This window comes from Malania oleifera, chromosome 6 (assembly GCF_029873635.1).
Source record: "Malania oleifera isolate guangnan ecotype guangnan chromosome 6, ASM2987363v1, whole genome shotgun sequence".
Taxonomy (NCBI): Eukaryota; Viridiplantae; Streptophyta; class Magnoliopsida; order Santalales; family Ximeniaceae; genus Malania; species Malania oleifera.
Window position 1 is genome coordinate 87,335,242 of NC_080422.1, and position 21,582 is coordinate 87,356,823.

Consider the following 21,582-nt stretch of genomic DNA (forward strand, 5'->3'; position numbering starts at 1 on the left):
TTAAAAGAGGTCGGCACCTCCATTTATTTATTAATATACCCTTATTTTTTGCAGAGGAATACCGTGATTACAAGATAAAATAAAAGAGAGAGTATAGAAAACCCTCCCAAAACTAGCAACTAACCAAATTAGGACAACAAAACTAAATATAACTAACACAGAAGATAAAAACATAAATACAACCAAAATCAAAACAAAATACACCAAATGAACCTTTAGAGTTGAACTAACAACGAACGAAAACGAGACCCTACTTATCCATCCGAAAAATACCTTTCAGATAATGTGGTAAAAGGTGTTGGTCTTCGTAGAAAATTTGGATTTATATTTGGATAATATATAATATAAATTGTATTGAAATTTGTCCAAAGTTAAGGTTCAAAATTTATGCTCACAAACAAATCATAAGGGGTAATTAGACCAGTTTGACTTTTTTTATTTTTTTTTTATTTTTATTTATTTTTATAGCATAATTAATAAAAAATAACAATAAAGCATTTGTTTGTTTGGGCAATTTTGAATTTTTGTTGTTGCAAAAACAATTGAAAATATATATTTTTTACTTTCAACTATTGTGACAGCAATATCCCAAACTCACTTTTTATCCATTAAAACAAATTAATTCAAAAATTAAATGTTTAAAAATTTGGAAAAAGAGTGCTAAGAATCTTACCATTTTCATCCTTCATATGCAATAGTCTTAAAAAAAAATAAGACAATTAAACATTCCTATGTTTATCATTTTCATCAATCTAAATATTTTTATTAATTATTTTTTACATGATATTTTGTATGCGAGAATAAAATTGAAGTAATCTTTATATTTTTACATTTTTCATTTTATCCCAATATTAGTCATTAATTTAATGGCAAAGTAAAGTTGCATTCAATTAATATTTTAATTTGTTATAATTTTGAGAGCATTAACCCAAAAACACTCAATTTTTAATTTTTATGATTACGATAATTTTTGGCGTCATGCAGGCAGCAGAAGGGAAAGGAGAACAAAAATATCTAAAATAATTTGATCCTGTATCTTAGAAGACCTTAGATTTGGATTCATATTAAAGTTGTAAAAGATTCAAAATCTAAATCCCAAAAGCACTATGAACATGTTTAATAACATTCCAACTTTATGAAGATATTTTCAGAGATCATGCAAAATTATTAGACATCTATTGATAACTGACATGTACAAAGCCTACAAAAGCCCTGCTTCGGTCGTTTTGAATCTGAATGGTCAAAACTGTTATGAAGCTAAAAGAGCACATAATCCAAATGAGCCTCAAAAACTATGCACCAGCATGCCTTCATAACTTCAGCCTCTCTCATATAGCTTTACATACAGTAGCATAGCACATTTTAATAAAGGATTCTGAATTCTTTACCAAATTTTTTTAAAACAAAAAACAAATCTAAATTGCCGTTTACTGAAACATTCACCAAAAAATAAAAGAAGCAAGAAATAAGTCTATATTAGTATCAGTTGGTGCCAGGAACGTATCGCTATATTGACAGCTACAAATACCTCAACCTGTATCAATCCCAAACCTACATGGTTCCTGGTGGTTCCCTCTTCCCTGCTCTCGGCAGTTGGTTTCTGTATGTTAGGGGTAAGCACACAAAAATGAGGCCGCAGTCACTTTCTTCGCATATACTAAATTAAATCTTGTGAATGCTACAACCCGAATCCTCAGACGTCCAATTCTCCTTCCAGCTCTCAAATTCAGATCCACCAAACACCAGTTGTTTAATTCCCACATGGCTGTTCAACAAAAATCAATAGAGGAGAGTCAACATAAATGTTTGATGTAAGACGCCTGGAGTCCAACAAATGAAATTGAGGACACTTGCTTTGTTCCTTTTTTTTTTTTTTTCAATTTGGAAGGGGGGTGTAGTCAAGACCACTTAAAAAGAGCAGAAATCTTAAACATATTCCTAAGCAAAACCATGTAAAGCAGGCAAACACCAACAATCATTTTCCAAACAAACCCATTTGAACCTTTACTCTAAACAAGCCGATATAAATTGTGCTTCCTCATTTGTAGTACAATGGATTGTGTAAGAACCTTTTTCAGTTAATTAACAGGTTGCCACCGATGACTCAGACACAGAACAAAATTTGGCAAAAACAAAATTTGGCAAAAGAAGAGACGCGAGGGGCTTACTCGGAGCTTATTTGCGTCAATGCATTCACCAAAACATCCAAAAGCAGTGGCTCAGTAACCCCTATATCCACCCTGCCAAATATTCTGATCAGACACATGAGCAAAAATATTTTGTTCATAGCCGTTTTAAATAAACCATGGTTATCAGTTACCAATTAAAAATAAAAGAACCATTGTTATCAGCAAACTATGCATACTTTATTTTCAGAGCACAAATCCAACAATTTTAATTTCTCTTTCTAGCACATACCATACTCTTGCTAAATTATCTTGAACCTCAAGATCCCCAATATTATAAAATGTGGTTGGCTCCAAATTGGCTCCCTGAATAGCATCATAGCTTGGTCTTTGGTCCAAAGGAGCTTGTGACAACTGCAAGCGTCAAATTAAGAGCAACATTGCAAGCAAGACCAATCTAACTAGCAAAACACTTTCATCTTTTCCCCATTCAGAAATTAAAATATCCAGAAAATCAAACCAGATATATAGCCCATAGAGTTCACTTCATCTTGTTAGCAAGAAAGCCTCTTCAAAGTTAATTCCAGATGTTTTTCTTTACAATATAGCAAAAGGGAAAATTTCACCCCAAAAAATAGAAAGATGGATGCAAAGTTTACTTGCATATTCATGGAATTGCACCCACCAAGACGTCCAACAACGAACCATGCTCGAATTGCCTGCATACAGAAAGATAAACTCTCAAACTGAAATGCACTCACAAATACATTATGTTGGGTTGCAGGGAAGTTACTTACATCACAGATTAAGGAAATATCTTTCTCGAGTGGGATATTGCAGAATTCAAGCCATATATAGGAGTCGGAGAAATCAAATCTGGCCAAACCAGCCATGGAGAGTAGGTATAAAAAAAATAACAGTGAGATGCATACAAAACTGAAATAATGATGCAATTATAATCCTATATGCTAGCTGCAAATAGGTGCTAAAGCATGTATCTTCACGAGTTTTCTGCAACATAAAATGGAAAATCAAGCAGCTCCAAATAGAAGCCAACCACAACATACACTTAAATGTACAAAATGAAAATCATGTGGAGTTGGGTATTTCATCTAACGACATGCTTTCTTCAATCATAAAAGGTAGTTCTTGGCACCCTCTGAGAAGAGTTATCATAAATACAGCTTCATTCTACTCTTCTTTAAAGACAATTCAAATTGAGGAGGTGGAAGATAAAGTTAGATGGCAGCTTACAGCAACGGGTCTCTTTTCTTTTCATTCTGCAAGTCCTAGACATGCATTCGTGGCTTGGCTTGCAATAAGCAACATGTTACACACAACGGAAAGAATTGCTAAATGGGAAAATGATATTGATCCTATTTGTATGATTTGAGAAATTGTTCTGAAACCAGAAGGCATCTGTTTTTTGAATGCTCAGTTTTCTATCAAGCCTATCAGAGTACAAATGCAAAAATGAGTTTTCAAGGTGTATGGTCAAATTGGGATGACAACCTTAACAGGCTTTCTACTACAGGTTGCTAAAAAGTGAGGAAATTCATAAACTTATAAGGGCTGCAACTATATATCACTTGTGGAATGCTAGAAATAAACTTATTTTTGAAGGAATGGTGGTTAACCCAGAATCAATTGCAATTCTAGTGGTCAATGACATCAAAGCAAACACTGCTCATGAAGAAATCCCCTGCTGATGACATTATTACCTACTGCAAGTTTGGAATGACACTATTACCTACTGCAAGTTTGGACATTCAGTATTGCTTGAAATGTTCTGTTTCTTGATCTAAGCAGCTGCTTTACTCTGCTGCTTGGTTGGCTTGCAGCTGTATTGTGTTAGATCTAACTTTTGCTGTTTGTAGCTTGTTTTAGTTTTTATTTCTTACTTAAAAAAATGCATACTTTTAAAGTTGATTTGTTGGACTACAAAAATGCAAAATAGAGCAATAGAGTAATTTAGATGAGCAAGAACACAGCAAATGATGGCAGAATTTTAAAATATATTCCATAATTAAAAATAATTCAAAAATAATCAGCTTTCATTGGGCCATATCTCTTTTTTTTTTTTTTTTTTTTAAAGGAAAGCATGGAGAAAAAAGAAAAAAACAAAACAAAAGAGGAGAATCTCAGCCCAACCAAACAATGGTGTACAAAAGAAAAAGTTTATACAGGCACCAAGGCAATAGATATTGGTAAGATCTAGAACTATTGCTGTTACTCCGTTTGGTGAAATTTTATATGCTTGAGGATGAGATACATGATTTAGATCTTCATAATTGTTTCTGCACTACCAATATAAAGTAAAGCAATCATGAACACACAAATCTGTTGGATTCAACTTTCAAGGAATATAGTTAACTGCTAAAAAATTCAGAAGTGAGCAAAGTACAACTCCCACGTATGCATATAAATTTCAGCATGAGTGCATACATTTATATTTGTCATTTAAATTATGATTGCTATTTTTTGCATTATGCATTACATTGTGCATAGCTAAATGGGTAGCAAAGTATATATATGTGTACATGAACTTACTTGTTGAATGTCACCTTCAAGGGAGTTGATGAACCAGTTTTTGAGTGCACTATTTTGGGCCTTTTCTTCCTTAGTCTCTCCTCCACCTGAATTTCAATCAGCCCCAGGGAGGCAACAACTGTTAAAAAAATACAATTCTCTTATTTCTTAAGCTACAATTGAAGCTCTTGAGTCTCATATTGGTATCCTCCAAAGATTTTTGTGGTTCATTAAAAAAATTCCAGATAATCCCCAAAACCCAATAACTCAAGCACAAAAATTCAAAAGCACCCATGAAATATCCAATCATACATATTTTATTTCTTAAGCTACAAACATATATCCTCCAATCTTGAATGGGTATCTTTTAGAAATTTGTGCCATTTGTTAAGGCTTTGTTTGAAAGTTTAAAACATAATAAAAGAAAAAATGTATGAAGGAATCTACTTTCCTTGTTTGGTTATCAAGGAAAACAATTAAAATAGAATATGTAGTAAATTAAGAACAATAATTTAATTGTACATGTCACCAACCTTTTATTTTTCTTGATTTCGCCATCTACTTCTACTTTTAAAAATAATATATATATATATATATAAAACTTGGTCTAAACATAGCCAAACTGTATGCTTGCAGGTGGAAGGAATAAAGGAGTGAAATGGAAAGGAATAAAGGGGAGATTCTAACTACATCCATTTTGGAGTTCTATTCTTAATTTTTAAGAGGGAATGAGCAGAGGGCTCCTCATTCCACTCCATTCCCTCTAAAGTCCCCATCCCCAAGTCATAGGTTTAAGATGAAACATCAGTGTAAATTTATCCATTACCTTTTGCCTTTTGTACAAAAATAAGACATCCAAATGAAAATGATAATTGCACCAATGGTCCCTAAATTTTTGATAGAGTTTCATGCATATTTCCAAACTTTAATTTGTTCCATCAATAGTCTCAAACTACTAGAATTGTTGTGATGTCATCTCACTGTCAACTAGATTTGAGGTTTTCAAACAAAACTCTATGCTAAAAGCCGCCTTGTGTATCACAAGCTGAGCACTTCACACCTTGTGAAGGGCCACGTGTTACTAGTTGAAGCATACTAACTTAACTAGTCAGCCAAAAGTAAACTGCAGTTTCACCATGCAAACAAATTCACAACCATCGAATAAAAAGTAAGGAGAAGCAGCAAATAATAACGAAAGCAAACAAGTGTCAAGTGGTAAACCATAAAGCAATGCAATTCATTATCAGCACCTTCCTAGGCAACATGTGTTTAGAGAGAGAGGAAAGTTGGCTAAACACGTTTACAAAAGTTAGTAACTTTTGCAATGATAGATAAATACTCACCCTCCCTTAAGGAACGTTCAATGGTATTCAAACTCTAGCACTAGGAAACATCAAATTGACCAAGTTATATTCTCCTATTTAACTAAGGCATTATCTTACTCAAAGAATAAAAATTACACTACTATTTACATGATGGTATGACCCATCCCATGCACACAAGATACACGATTATAGGTAAGCATAATGCCCTAATCAAGCTTGACTCGTGAGAATATGCCATATCATCCCAAATTACTAGAATTGGAATTGTTGCAATTTCATATTTGAATTTGTACTTCCTCAAGATTGCAGTTTTGATTCCTTTGAAATAGTAACAGTGGTTCTTTCAAAATTGCAATTATAGTTCCTTTAAGAATGATGAGTTTTGGTTCTTCAAAATGATAAGTCTAGTTCCTCGATTTCTATTTCAAGTGGTCCTATGAGGCATGTGCAAATTATACAAAGTACATGTGCATAAATTCTAGACTATAATTATTAATGGATAGAAAATGCTCTAAAAGGTGAAGGCATAAAATGAGGCATTTTAACAATTACGAGCCAAATTGTAACTTTTAATGTGTCGAGGGATAAAAATATTTAAGCTGTAAACCTTAATACTTTTGAGAACTTTATTTTTAGATAAAATATGTAAATAAATCACATATATTTTTTAAAAAAAATATAATAAATAAAAATTAAGAAAACTACAAATAAATTTTTTATAAAAAAATCAAATATAATTTGTAAATTACTTGTTTCCCATTTAAAAAATACTAACTTAAATTCATTAAGTAAATCATGCTAAGAGATAGCTATAAAGTTGCAAAGTTAAATTATTCTCAAGATCTATGATGCAACTCTCAATTATTTGGAAATGCAGGGATTCAAGAGTTTTAAAAATCAACTCGAGATATGACATACCTTGCCGAATCCAACTTGGGATTCACACACCCAAAATGTATGATCTCAATTAAAAAGCATGTTTTTTGCATAAATGCATAAATTTCAGTGTCTAATGCACTAGCCTTTTTGGGATTTGGTATTTTAGACCGAATCAAAAGGCATTTTTTAGGCACACCTTGTCCTAAGGCTTGAGGTGAGCCCCACTTGAACCCTTTAAAACATTGGGATAGAATAATGTACTACCATAGTACAGAAATTCTAGATTGCAATTTCTGTTCTATACTACATCATTTGCAGTAATTCCAAAATTATGTATTGCAGAATTATCTGGTCTACAAAATGCATATTTTTCAGTATCATAAATGCACCAGCAATACACCATTTGGGTTGCCAACATTAGTAAGACATAAAATGATAATTTTGGGCTATCAAACCTGACAGAAAGAAAGATTAGGTGATGCATATATTTTGGAATGTTAATGATGGGCTAATTTCTTTATAACCGGTGAGATTGCTAATTTTGACTTAACACATATGGTTGGTGATTTATCCAAACAGTGATCTATACGAGCAGTGACCCGCCTTGCCTGTTGCATATTTGATGCATAAATTATACATTAATAAGTCATGAAATACGGTGAATTTACTTTACAGAAACACCTCACCCACTTATACAATAATTTGCTGCAACTTAATTTTCATTTTTCTATGAGTGAGACAAATTCAAGTTCAGAGAGAGTATGAAACTCAGCCAATGGTGGGGGACTACTGGTGCAATTTACTTAACGTGCAAACAAAAGAGACAATCACGGCACCCGTCCCTACTATTTCCTTGTATTGACTTCCTCAACTGAGGTTTGATATGCAGGTATGGAAAGGAATAAATGAAATGTAATAGAACTAATACTTGCAATGATAAAAAAAAACATAGTGTAAAAGTCTTATGAAATTCACTACCTCGAGAAGAAAATTAAACTGGAATCCCCACAAACAATTTGCAATGATAAAAAAAAAAAAAAAACTATCAGAGTTAGCTTACTCACTTTGGAGCGCCCTTTCTGCGGGTCCTTGATGCAACTATCCATAATTTCAGCAATTTCTGGGTCTCGATCATAATCCTTCTTTTCTCCTGGTCTCCCTCTGTAAACTCTGCTGGACGAAACATCATCTTCAACTTTACCTCCATCTTCATCTTCGTGTTCATATTTTTCATCATCCTTTTCATCTTCAATTTCATCTTCATCTTCTTCTTCGTCATCTTCAATCTCAGTCTTTAAATTTTGGGGTTTCGTCCTCTGGGTTGGATTAGCTTTGGCAGCGAATGGAGATGTGTGGGGTCGAACATGGATTTTAGTGGAAGCCACGGCGGCTGAAAATGGCGGGCAAAGGCGGGAAATGTCGAAGCGCAGAGCGCTTGGCGGCTGAAGAGGGGAGGCGTAGAGGTGTAGGATAAGCATCTTCCGAGCCGTTCGGGGGTTTGGGATGGTGCGGCGTCTGTTGTTATCTGGCATACTAAATAATGCTTTGTGAAAGCTTTTTTCATAATTAAAAAAATGGATAAAATTTTACTAACTTCAATCTAGAAATGGATTCATTTTGATTCGCCATTTAAGCAAGTTATATTTTATTTGGTCATTCACTTATTAAATTCATCACCATTGTCATATTCAATTTACCATATTAGATTTATGATATATGTTATAATGTGATCGATTAAAATATTACAATTAATTATATATTATAAAAGACATAGAAAATAAAATAGATATGGGACGTATATTTTACATAGTTCAGATATACCTACTCCACGGACGGATAGAATAAAAAATTTCATTATCTCGGTAGAATTATAACATGATTTAGAACCGACCTTCACAAAATATAATTTCTATCTCTTGTACAAAATATTTCTTTTCACTTTATCTCTCCTCTTCTCTTATCCTTACTATATATCTACTTATATGAAAGCATCAAATGTGTGTCTTCCAAATGAGAATGGGAGGGTGTCATTTTATAGGGTAATATGGATAGCTAAGCATTTATTGGGGTGAAAATCTAAGGGATGGAAGATAGAGTGACATACATATATTTCATAACACTCCCCCTTAGATGTCACTAATATGTTAACTCATTCTGTTAATATCTTTAAGATGTTTCATTCCGATAAGATAAACTAATTTCTTAAATGTTATAGTAGGCAAAGTTTTGATGAACAAATCTGTAAGATTATCACTTGATTGGATCTACCAAACATCTATATCACTATTCTTCTGAAGTTTATGTGCATTGATGAATTTTGAAAATATATGTTTTGTTCTGTCACTCTTTATATATCATCCTCTTAGTTGAGTTATATATGCAACATTTTTTTCATATAAAATTGTTTGAATATTGTTGATTAATTGAAGACCACAATTTGCTTAGATATGAGAAATCATTGATTTGAGTCATATGCATTCTCTACTAATTTCATGGATAGTTAGTATTTTAGAATGATTGGAGAATGTTACTGTAATCGTCTGCTTTACTGATTTCCAATATATAACAATTTTTTCGTAAAGAAATACATATCTAGTTTGAGATTTAACATTATAAGGAACAAATAGATATCCAGCATCTGCATATCCTACTAGTTGATATTTGGAATCAAATTACTAGAATAAACCCAAATCAGATGTATCTCTCAAATAGCATAAAATGTGCTTAATTCCATTTCAGTGTCGCTGAGTAAAAGCAAAGTTATATCATACTAGTAGATTTACAATAAATGCAATGTCAGGTCTTGTACAATTGGTCAGATACATTAGAGAGCCGATAGCACTTATATATGATACTTTAGGACCAAGTAATTTCTCCCCCTCATCATGAGGTTGAAATGGATTCTTCTTAACATCAAGTGATCACACCGTTATTGGAGATCCCAAATAATGAACTTTGTTCATATAGAATTGCCTTAATACCTTTTCAATATATTTATATTGATGAACAAGAATTCTACTATTTACATGTGTCACGACGTTCCCGGACGTGAACTTGGGACGACTAAAAAATAAAAATGAAATGAGGTGTGTGATTTAAAAATGTGATTTTTGTGGAAAACAAAGTGTATGGAGTCGTCAATAATCTTTTAGTGTAGTTAGAACACTTGATTACTACCCAATTAAGGGTAGAATTTGTCCGCGTTACCAGAGTCAAATTCAGGAGTTCTATTATGCGAGGGGAAGGTATCAGCACCCCCTACACGTCCGTTTTTACGAACGGTACCTAATTAATCAAAAATTATCCAAAAATAAATCTAATAAGCCTTTGAAAATTACTCCCTTTAAAAAATAAAGGAGCTTATGTCTCCCTTTGCAATCATTATGATGGAAAATCAAGAAAATAGGGTTTTACAAAAATAGCTCTTAGGTCTTTTGAAATTTGTAAGATTTTTCTAATAACGAAAATAATATTCTGGGAGGTTTCTGGAACTCAAATGGTGTCAAAAATGATTTACAAATCTCAAAATATTTTTCTTGATTTTTCTATTTTTCTGATTTTTTTTTTATTTTTTGCACATTTTTTTTCAAAATTTTGAAATAACAAAGAGACAATTAAAGTAAAATAATGAAAATCAAGTCTTGGAAAATATTTTTTAAAATTTTCCCCTGAGCATTCTAAATTTTTTTAATGAATTTTTTAGAATTTTTTGTGAATTTTTATGATTTTTTCAAGTACAAAAAGTATTTTTCCAACCTAGAAATGTTTTTTGTATTTTTGTAGCTTTTTCACAATTTTTATGATTTTTCAAGTGCCAAAAATCATTTTATGCTTAAAATATTTTTTATATTTTTTCTACTATTTTTTTTTTGTATTTTTATGATTTTTATTGAATTTATTTGATAGTTTAAATAAAAATAAAAATTAAACCGGTTCCGTACCGGTTTAAAGGACCCAACCGGTTTAGGGGAGAACCGGTTCACACTGGGGGGTCAACCACTTTAAGGTATGGTCAGGATCAAGACACGTGGCAGCATCCGGACGAGTAGAGGCATCTGAATAGAATCTGACGCGTGGACGAACCATGGTCACTGATTTGGAGAACCAATCGAACGACTCTCGTACGCCTGGGGGAACAACATCCACGTGTTGCTCAGCGAATAGTGCTCGGGGGGAGTGTTTGGATTGATCACGTGGTGTGATTTTGGCTGTCTGTAAGGGGCGCGGATCCAAGGGTCGAGGAGTGGCCTGCAGCAAGCATTAACAACAAGGGGACATTTGTAATGACCCGAAGAATAATGGTATTTAAATAATAAAAAGAGAGAGAAAATGGAAATATAAAAGAAGGTTCTAGCAGACTTCGTCGACGAACGCTACGTGGCACTTTGGGCTCGTCGATGAGGGTGCGTCTCGTCGACGAGAAGATACCGAGAGGATGTTTGGGTGACTCTAAATTTCGTCGACGAGGGGGAGAGTTTGTCGATGAGTAGCCTTCTTGACCTCGTCGACGAGGTGACGTGGCTCGTCAACAAAGGTTAGAGTATAAATAGGCCAAACTTCATTTTTTTTGCTGAAAATCAACGTGGCAAGTCTCTCTCTTTCCTCCCCTCGTTTTCCCTCCCTTCTCTCTAAGTTTTTGGGTCGGATTTTCGTTGGTTCGACGATTTGAAGCCACCACGACACTCTTGTGGAAGTTTTCTGCATATCTGCCGGAGTGGATCGTCGGTGGGCCTAGTTTGAAATTCATCCCTAAATCAAGATAAGACTATTTATTTAGAATTTGGTCTTCCCCTAGTTATAGGAAATGCTATTCACGGATAAATACTGAAGTTTAGTTTTGGGAGTTGTCGTTTTCAGGGTATTGAACGAGGAACCCTACGAGGGTAGGACCAGCATCTTTTATGGGGGTTTCTTTTCAAGTAATCAGGTAAAGGAATAAATTAAAGTAGTTATTTTTTCATGAAAATTATTATTAATTGATTAATAGAATTATATTCAGGGAAGCATGTATTATATTTGAATATTATTGAGAAAATGCATATTTGAGAAAATACTACTGTTATACAGCAAATATGATTTTAGAATGAAATGTATGGTTTTATTTAGCATCGTGTGGCATGAATATTATTTTACAAGAAGAGTATTATGTTATGGGAAATTTTATGAATGAAGTATATTTTCAAAAATTATGCAATAATTTTTTTTAAATACATGATAAATGAATTATTTATTCATAATGATATGTATGAAATGTTCGGTGCAAGGTCGTGATTGATAGTCGGCGCAAGGCCATGTTTTACATATGATTTCGGTGCAAGGCCGTATTTATGAATGTTCGGCGCAAGGCTGCAGATACGAAAGAAATTGGCGCAAGGCCATATGTATGTATGTTATTTTAGAAAATGCTATCAATCTATTTATGTTAGACAAATATATTATCATGTATTATATGTTATCAGAACCCAGATGATAATTCAGTTCAGTTACAGGAGCACGGTACCGTAACTATACAGATTAAATATTTACATTCAGACTTGTGCTAACCGCCCCTGCAAGTAGAGGGGGTGGAAGATGGATAGTCGATGTGGCTTTTAGTATAGAGTTGTAGACGTCCACCTAACAGTCTAAACCAGGGTGTGGCAAGCTCATCGTACTTACAGACATTTTTGACTCGGCAGTGGTCGGCCAGCCATTATCGGGTCCCACCTTCGGGCTGCACAACCCGTCATGGGGGATAATACATGACATCAACTAACTATACATCCTGGGTAAATTATAGTATTATCATTTATATCAAATATTTCATGATCAGTATGAATTATTAGAAATTATGAAAGTATATGATTATTTAGTATGTTATGATGAATGTTTTCAAGCATATGAAATGTACTATATATGTATTATAACACCAAATATTCATGTTGCCACACAGCTATATTTAGTTTATTTTCCTTTACTGATAAGTGTCTCACCCTCAGCATTAAATGATTTTCAAGAAACCCAAAAAGACCTGCGGATTGAGGCCGCCATTGAGATAATGTGACACTACCCTGCTTGGAGGGTAAGTTTTGACCTAGGAACAGGAGATTTATGTTATGGGTTCCTATATATGTATATACTTTTGTATTTTTGGAGATTGTATATAAACATGGTATTTTGGAATGTAGTTGACTTTGGTAATATGTATTTTGTCGTTTGGAAAATGTGATTTATATTTATCGCTGCTTAGGTTTCTGCTGTGAATGTCAAATGTGTCCCTGTTACCCATGGGTTCGGGTTGACTTTATTATCAAGTATGTTTTATTATATAATAAGATAAGTAGGTGGTTACAACATTGGTGCCACGTGGCGAGTGAAGCGGTACGTGTCATCATTGCTGCTGACACAAAGGGATCTTAGTCGTTGATGGGGTGCCAGATCCAACGGCGGAGAAGAAAGGCGCCTCCCAACATTGATTGCTCGGGGAACAGGGCAGGCACGTGGTGCAAAGCACACATAAGGGGCACAGGGGTCGAAGAGGTTCCTAACATGGGGGAATCCTGGGCGTTTAGGGAGATGCGTTATGAATTGTCCAGATCTAGATGCTTCAATCCTTTTTATCCAATAGATGAGGAGACGCCAGGTGTCGTGTCATGAACGGAGGAGTAGACGCACATCATTGCAGTTGACACTAGTCATCTTAGCCTTTGATGATGATCTGAGATCCAATGGCTAAACAGGCACCTTGCTCAGTGCTTAATCAGATGGACCGAAACATGCCACGTGTTTCAATCCTGTGAACCAGAGGCTTATCATATTTAAACCAAAATTTTTCCTTTTTTTCATTTTTCACTTTCTCCCCTTTCAAACTCTCTCTCTCTCTGAGCTCTCTTTTTGCTCCCTCTCCCCCTTCTCTTTGCGAAACCCTAGTTTATACCTTCTCTACAACCTCCTCGAACGAAAAGCCCTAGCTCTCCTATTCTTCCTTCTAAAGCCCCAATCTTCTCCGAAACCATCTCTTTCTTTTGTGTTTCAAAACTCTTTTCTGAAATCCCAAACTCTTCCCTTTGTTTGCCTACGCCCAAAGCAATACATGACCATCCTTGACCTCAAAACAAAACCAAAGTCTCTGACCATCCTTTTAAGATAGTTTCCAATCCCTCTACTACGCCAAGGATGAACCAAGAGATCCAAGGTATTTCAGATCTCGAAAGACCTGAACCCTCAGAGACTATAACATTCAATAGATAAGTTTTTCACCCTCTTCCTTTTACTTGCAATTTTTGTTTTTTGTTATTTTTGTTGTGAAACATACTAGTGATGCGTGTGATGTATACTGCATTGATTTGTGGGTTGATGATGGGGTGTGTTGTTGCTTGTTAAGGCTTTAGATCCGAAGCCTTTGATTTGGTATCTAGTTTCAGGGTTGGGGTTGAAGACGAGTGAACTCGTCTTTGGCTCAGCGAGTTGGGGTGATTCAAACTAGGGTTGACTCACGTGAGTCACCCCGGGTGGGTTATGTGACCTCGGATGAACCCGAGCCAGCCACATGAGCTTTGTCACGTGGGAATCACATGTGGGTTTTGTTGTGTGCAGGCCACACGCAGGTTTTTTTTTTTTTGTTTGTTGGTTAAACGAGCTTGAGTGTTTAAAAAGAATGGGCTCTGGGGGGGTTAGTTTAAAATCAATGGGTCGGGTTAGTTAAAAATACAGCCCTGGGTTAGATTTTAAAAACAAGGTTGGCCCAGGTTCAAGTTTTCAAATGGGTTTAGAGGTTTTAAAAAATGAAGTTGGGCCGGGGAGATTTTAAAACAGATAGGTTGGGTTAGTTAAAAATATAGCCTCGGGTTAGATTTTAAAAACAAGGCTGGCCCAGGGTCAGTTTTTCAAAAGGGTTTAGGGGTTTTAAAAAATGAAGTTGGGTCGGGGAGATTTTAAAACAAATGGGTTGGGTTAGTTAAAAATACAGCCCCGGGTTAGATTTTAAAAACAAGGTTGGCCCAGGGTCAAGTTTTCAAATGGGCTTAGGGGTTTTAAAAAAATGAAGTTGGGCCGGGGAGATTTTAAAACAGATGGGCTGCATTAGTTTGTAGTAACCTGGGAAAAAATAATAGTAAAATAAATAAATCAATAAATATTAATTATTAATTAATTAATTAATTAAAAATTATTAAGGAAACTAATTAAATTTAGAAATATGAGGGTTTTGTGTACATATATGCTTAAATACATACAAGGAAAAGAAAAGAAAAGAAAAAAAGAATAAAGAAGCTTAATGGTTAAGCTTCCTGAAGCTCCTAGGTATTAGTAGAACATAGAAAAATAAAAAAAAAATACTCTCACACTGCTAACAGAACATAAAGGAAGGAAAAAAAAAAAACAACAGAAAGGAAGGAAAGGAAAAAAAAAAAAACAAAGACTCTCTCGCTCACTCACGTCTCTTCTCACGCCACCTCCTTCTCTTTCTACAAAAATACCACTGGACTCCATTATTCGCCACCGATATTTCTATAGAAGTGGATTTGTCGTAGGAGCAACGTAGACATATCTCTTGGGATAAGGCAAATTCTCACATTTACCTCAATTTTTCTTAAATTTTAAGTCAAATTGACAATTGGACACCACCACGGGAATCTATGGATGATTCTCTACAAGTTTAGCGGAATAGATTTTTCGTGGGGTAGTTGTAGGCATGACCCCAAAATTAGGATAAATAAGTTATTTAGACATTAATTGTTATTTAATTATTGTATATTAGGAAATGTTAAAATAATATTTTATTGGGGTTGATTTGATTGAATCAAGATTCGGGTGAGCACCGCAAGTATAATTTTTGGAACCCTGCAGGCGTGGTTAAGGAAATCAGGTAAGGGAAAATAAAATTATATCAATATTTTATTAAGGTGAACCGGTTATTTACGAGCATATGAATATTATTATATATCTATGTGATTTTTAGAACAGCCTGAGTACTGGAAAATAATGATTTTGTTTAAAGTTTATATTTGAGATAATTGCATATGATATTAAATTCGTGTGACATGAGAAAAATTTTTTCTAATAAATTGAATACAAATTACTGTGGTATTTGAGCTTGCATATGGGGATGTTTGTAATAATTATGTCATGATGAATGACTTGTTATGCTTGACTTTTATGTGGAAATGTATTGATCTGTTGGGGTACCGTGTGGGAATGTATTGATCTGTGGGATTTCTGTGTGGAAATGTATTGATGCGTTTGTATGAATTAACTGGTGTGATTATTCGTTTGCATCTCAATATAACGTTGGCATGAGGAAGTTGTTATATTGCTTAGATATAAATCATGATATGTCGTTGACAAGCCGAGGAGTTTGTCATATTGTCATTTATATGGGGTAGGACATTGGCAGGTCTAAGGAGCTTGTTTTAATGATGTACTACGGGCAGGTCATGAGGATTGGATACTGGTGAATAATGATGCCTGTGTGGGCCACGTGCTGCGGAAGTAGGAGTGGTACTTGTGTGGGCCACGTTATATCCTGTGTGAATGATGACGCTTGTGTGGGCCGTGTTATATATCCTGTGTAGATGATGGTGCCTATGTGGGTCATGTTTTTTACCCTGTATGGAAGTGGTGCCTGTGTGAGTTACGTGTAGATAAGGAGTATGTAGGTGCCTGTGTGGGCCACGTACTGATATGTACACAGTTGCTCAATGTGGGCCATGTGCCGAGGACATTGGAAGACGAAGTCTGAAATGCATGATTCCTGTGTGGACGTGTTGCATGCATGTGAATTTATTTATAACATAATAATAATGGAATAACATATTGTGAATGCATGTGTGTGCATGCGGCGAAGTAAACATACTGCCAGGGCTTGCTGAGGAAGGCGAGTACTTTGATAGGTAGTTTCTTGTTATTAGTACAAAAGGATGCTACTTGTATGAGCAGGTAATCATCCTGATCCCCGGAAACCTTTGCCTTTAAAATAATAAAGATTCGTTAAGAGTACTTGCTTAGCATGCCTTTTACGAGCACCTCCGCTATCTCCACCACTGGCGGATCCTCCTAAGATCACAACAATTTCTCCTATGATATGTTCCTCATTCTTGTCTCTATTTGGCCTTTTTTACTCACGAGTTTCCCCCTAACGATCTGCTTTCTTTATGAATCTCGACAGGTGTCCTTTTTTTTTTATCAAGGCTTTAATTTCATTCTTTAGTTGAATACATTCTTTTGTATTGTGCCCGTGGTCCCTATGGAACTGACAGAACTTCGACATGTTCCGTTTATATAAGGGAGTTCGCATGGGCCGAGGACACGAGACTTATTCTTTATTTTTTATGTGTATTAACACATCAGTTCGTGGTGTGTTTAGGGGAGTATAGGAGGGGAACTTACTAGGTTGCCCCCTTGCCTTAGAGCCGGCATACAACGTGCTGTTCTCCTGCCTTTTCATAGTTCTGGAAGGTTCGCCAATCTTTCTGTTACCCTTCCTTTTTAACTCAATTTGATTCCCCCTAGTATCCATCATTTCTTTCAGGTTGATATACTTTTGTGCTCTGGCCATCAGTTCTTCCATATTAGCCGGTGGCTTCTTCCCCAGTGAGTACAGGAAGTTTCTCGGCTGAGCGGTCATGGTCAAAGCTGCCAATGCCACCTCCATGTCCAAGTTGCGAATCTCCAAGGTTGCGATGAGGAAACGGTGCGTGAACTTTTTTAGTGTCTCCTTTTCTCCTTAAACCATGCTCGTTAGATGAGCCGATGTTTTGACATTCTCCGATTATCGAGGAAATGGTCGATGAATAGCTGCTCCATCTTCGAGAAATAACCGATTGATCCAGGTCGCAGGGTTCGGTACCAATCCCTAACACTACCTTTAAAGGTTGCAACAAATGCCTAACATACGATGACATCAGGTGCGCCCTGCAATTGCATTAACACCTTGAAGGAGTCTAGATGATCGACTGGGTCAGACAAACCCTCGTACCTTTCAAAGGTCGGCATTTTGAATTTGTTGGGCAACGGGACTTGCATCACTTCTTTAGTGAATGGCGGCTCCAAGGATCTTAGAGAGACTTCCCTGTAGAAGGGGTTGGTTGACCTTCTTTCATTATCTTCTTAATATGGTTTATCTTTTTAACTCTTTCCTCCAATTCAGTCGATCTTTGCTCGTTGACTCCTATGCTATTCGCGTCTTCCACCTTCCTAGTGAGATTAGTTTTTTCCTCACTCTCCTTTAGTTCTTCCGCTTTCTTAGGTGGGTTAGGACTAACATGTTGTTGGTGGGGCACATGCTCTTCCTTACTCTTTTTCTGCAAGAATAGGTTGAATATATTTGTCCATCTTCTTTAGGAAGGCAAGAAATTCCTCCCTGGTGACTCCTAAATGTTCTGCGGGTGTAGAGTGGATGGACTGAGGTGACTCTTTTCTAGTAGCAGGGCTGGAGCTAAGGCCACGACTAGTTGACATTATTTGAATGTCGGAGGTCGAGAGTAAGATGAGCACCTCTCAGAAGCAAGTTCCCACGGACGACGCCAACTGTTGCGGGATAAAAAGACTATGACCTGTAAGACTGCTCTCCGACTTCCGATGACCTGAAAATAGTGAAAGCAAAACAGGCTTGGAGGACCCGAGGTGTACCATGGGGAATCACTTTGATGCCTAAATAAGGGGAATGCTTCACATATGTTGAATGCAACAGTAAAAGTGAGTAAGAATGAGATACCTTCGCTTGTTCACATCCTCCTCTTTTGTAGTGGTCAGTTGACCCTTGAGGCGAATCGTCTTTATGATGCGGGGGCATGAATCTCTCTCTGATCATAAAGTGCCAGCATGTATCACTTTGAGCTTTTAAGATGTCAGCGTGGATCTCTCTCCTCTCAATTGTGTTGGAGCTGATTGCTCTCGACAGAAAGTCTGACTTGGGGAGTGTCCGTTAAATGTTGATTTCCTTTCATTAACTGCTATATTTTGGGTTTATCAAGTGTCATTTTATTTTTTTTAAGATAAGGAAACAATGGTCCATTTAAAAATTTTAAAAAATTACTCTTAAGAGAAAAGAAAAGGAAAAATACTTAACTTAGGGTATAGTTTAAAAATTATCAGATTTTAACATGTATTTTGTGTTTTTTTTTTCCTAGAAAAAAGCTAAAAAAAATGCGAGCCCGATGCGGCGATGCCAAAAATTTCCCAATGGCAAAATTGGGAAACACGGCACTTGATTTCTCCATCCGGTCTCATTCATAATTCATAAAAAACGTCAGATGAAGAAGACGTATACCCTCCGAATTTTTTTTTTCAATTATTTATTTATTTATTCATTTTCAGATTGGCCGATAAGTCAGATACCTCCGCATCCTTCCATTCCATCATTCGCGTTTGGAGAGTTATTTGGACAGAAAATTTGTGAGAGAGAGAGAACGAGAGCGAGAGAGAGCGAGATGGATTTGCTTCCGGCGGAGAACTCGCGGATCGCGAAGAAGCACGGCTTCAGGTCACTGAAGTTGGTGAACGTGGACATGGACGAAGCTCTCGGAGAAGTGCCTTTCGGAGCGGATTACGGAAGGCTCGACAATGGCCTCTCCTACTACGTCCGATCCAATGCCAAGCCTCGAATGCGAGCTGCTCTAGCTCTCGCCGTCAAGGCCGGGTTAGTCTCTTTCTGCTGCACTCATAACTCCTTCTCAGAATCTGAATTAGTTGTTCTTAGTTATGCTCTGTTTTGACACTTGAATTTCTTTGGGAGCATTGTGGCTTACTTCGCTAAATTGAATTGTTCAGCCTTTTGGGAACGCATGTAGCGGGAAGCTTGAGTATCGAGATTTTTTTTTTTATTATTTGTTTGTCCATTTCTTCTGCAGCCAAACGAGGTTTTGAAAATTTTCTAACTTGGGAAAGGGTGATTGGTTGTTTTAGTGTTAGTTTTTTTTAAAAAGGTTTCTTAAATGTGAATCGCTCTAATTATGTAAAATGCGGAGTGATTTCTGCACTGTCCGTTACAAGTTAATTATCCATTGCGTTGTACAATTGCATATTTTTTTTCTCCTGAATTCTGGAAACTAAAGTATCAGATAGTGAAATGTTTGGCTAGGGACTGCAGACTTGTTATAACAAGGAAATGCGAATTCTGTGCTCAATTTTACTTGATGGCATAATTATTTACTTTTTTCATGTGATTCATTTCTGCACATGGAGGACTTGGGGCAGGGATGGACATGTCAAGGTCTGCAATGAAAGAACAGTGCAAATTCTCTGAAAGTGTCATTTTATTTGTCATATTATATGTTTTCTCATGTTGGTTACCACTTTTCTGATTTCTCCATTCAAAGTCTTTGATTGCAATAGTGCAAATTTCACCTAGTTTTTTCTAGGGTGAAAAAACAGCATTCTTTCAGGTTTCAAGAAATAACACAAGACCTTCCAAAAGTTTTAATAAAATAGAAACTGCCTAATATTTTGTCTGGGGCATGCGCAACAAGAAACCACCAGCTATTCTATGGTATTATAAAAATGCCAAGTCAACATCCTTTTTTCGTCCCTTCCCTTGTTCGAGCTAGTATCATGCTGTTAGTTCCTTGCTATGCCTCTTTTTATTCCCTCATTTGTTTGTCTGAACAAACCGTTATTTTATCAAATGGCTCAAACAAAGACAAAAGACAGTTGATGCAATAGGAAATGCCTGTTATTTCCATTTCCAACTTACAAACCACACAGCAATCATTAAGTGTGTTTTAATTTGTTTCTCCGTTTTCTTTTCTTGTTCTTTTTGTTGCACTGTTAAATGAAGTAAAATGAGAATAAAGTTCAAAGCAGCAATATATAACTACTTTGCATAGGATGGTATAATTCAAGTCAACTTTATCTTGAAAACTCGTTACTGTTGTAAACCAGGGAAAAAAAATTCCATGCTTCATTTGTTGAGAGAAAAAAAACTAAATAATTAATGCTAGTATTTCATTGTCCTGCTCCATATCAATTTCAGTCAGTCTTGGTTGAATTTTGTGGAAGGCTGATCTGTATCCGTATATTAGGTTTCCAATTTTGTTTCCAATTTAGGGTTGAACATGTTTATGGCATTAGTGTGTCCTTGACATTTTTCTTCTTGGATTCCGGGTATAAATTAACTGCAGAATGTTTCTCCCAAGCATCATTTTTGAAGCACATTGACATTCACTTTCTCAAATTCATGCTCTCTTTTCTCCAAGGAAGCCTTACAGGTTTCTTCCTTGATCCTTGGCCCAACAGGCTATATAGTTCTTACACTAACTCTGTAAAGAACTTTCAATTATTGTCCTCTTCATGGATAATTGCCAAAGCCCCCTTTTTAAAATTGAAGTTTTGTAACATATTAGGACATCCCATTAGTAAGTTGGCTCGGGTTCCTTTGTATTCCTTCACTAAATCAGCTTGGTTCTGTTTGATCACATTCCCTTTTCAAAACTCACTGGAAATTCCTTGAATATTCTCCTATCCTTCGGCAGTAAACTCTAGAATGGCTAACCATAATGACCGTTGGTTTGCAAAGAATGATCTCTATAAAATGGCGAGATAAAGAAGTTTTATTTTGATCAAATCCAAAACTCTGAGCTTGTTCAAATGATCAAGATGATGAAGCCTTGATTAAAGATGATGTAGAGGGAGAGTGAATCAATTTGAGATTAATGAAGTAACAGTTAAGATAGGGGTGGAAGAGTGAATTCATAGATTTGGGTAGGTAAAGGGGAGTGAGATTTAATCATGAAGAATTACCCCTTTTG

At 35.7% G+C, this 21,582-nt stretch overlaps 2 protein-coding genes across 3 annotated transcripts in view; one reads left to right on the forward strand and one right to left on the reverse strand.

Moving 5' to 3' along the window:
• Positions 1 to 1,360: 1,360 nt before the first annotated feature.
• On the reverse strand, positions 1,361 to 8,385 carry LOC131158238 (uncharacterized). The gene is made up of 7 exons (XM_058112966.1): positions 7,924 to 8,385; positions 4,677 to 4,762; positions 2,924 to 3,002; positions 2,786 to 2,845; positions 2,419 to 2,540; positions 2,169 to 2,240; positions 1,361 to 1,765 (listed from the first exon to the last, which is right to left on the reverse strand). Exons 1-7 carry the CDS (start codon positions 8,335 to 8,337, stop codon positions 1,663 to 1,665), a joined length of 936 nt encoding a protein of 311 aa, XP_057968949.1. The 5' UTR covers positions 8,338 to 8,385; the 3' UTR covers positions 1,361 to 1,662.
• Positions 8,386 to 19,036: 10,651 nt separating this feature from the next.
• The window catches only part of LOC131158098 (zinc protease PQQL-like), a 56,886-nt gene continuing 54,340 nt past the window's right edge, over positions 19,037 to 21,582 (forward strand). Inside the window, exon 1 of one of the 2 annotated variants that reach the window (XM_058112697.1) lies at positions 19,037 to 19,475. In XM_058112697.1, coding sequence (XP_057968680.1) covers positions 19,090 to 19,475 — 386 coding nt within the window. In that variant the 5' untranslated portion in view covers positions 19,037 to 19,089. The remainder of the gene's footprint in view (positions 19,476 to 21,582) is intronic. The other variant, XM_058112698.1, reaches the window with a different exon arrangement.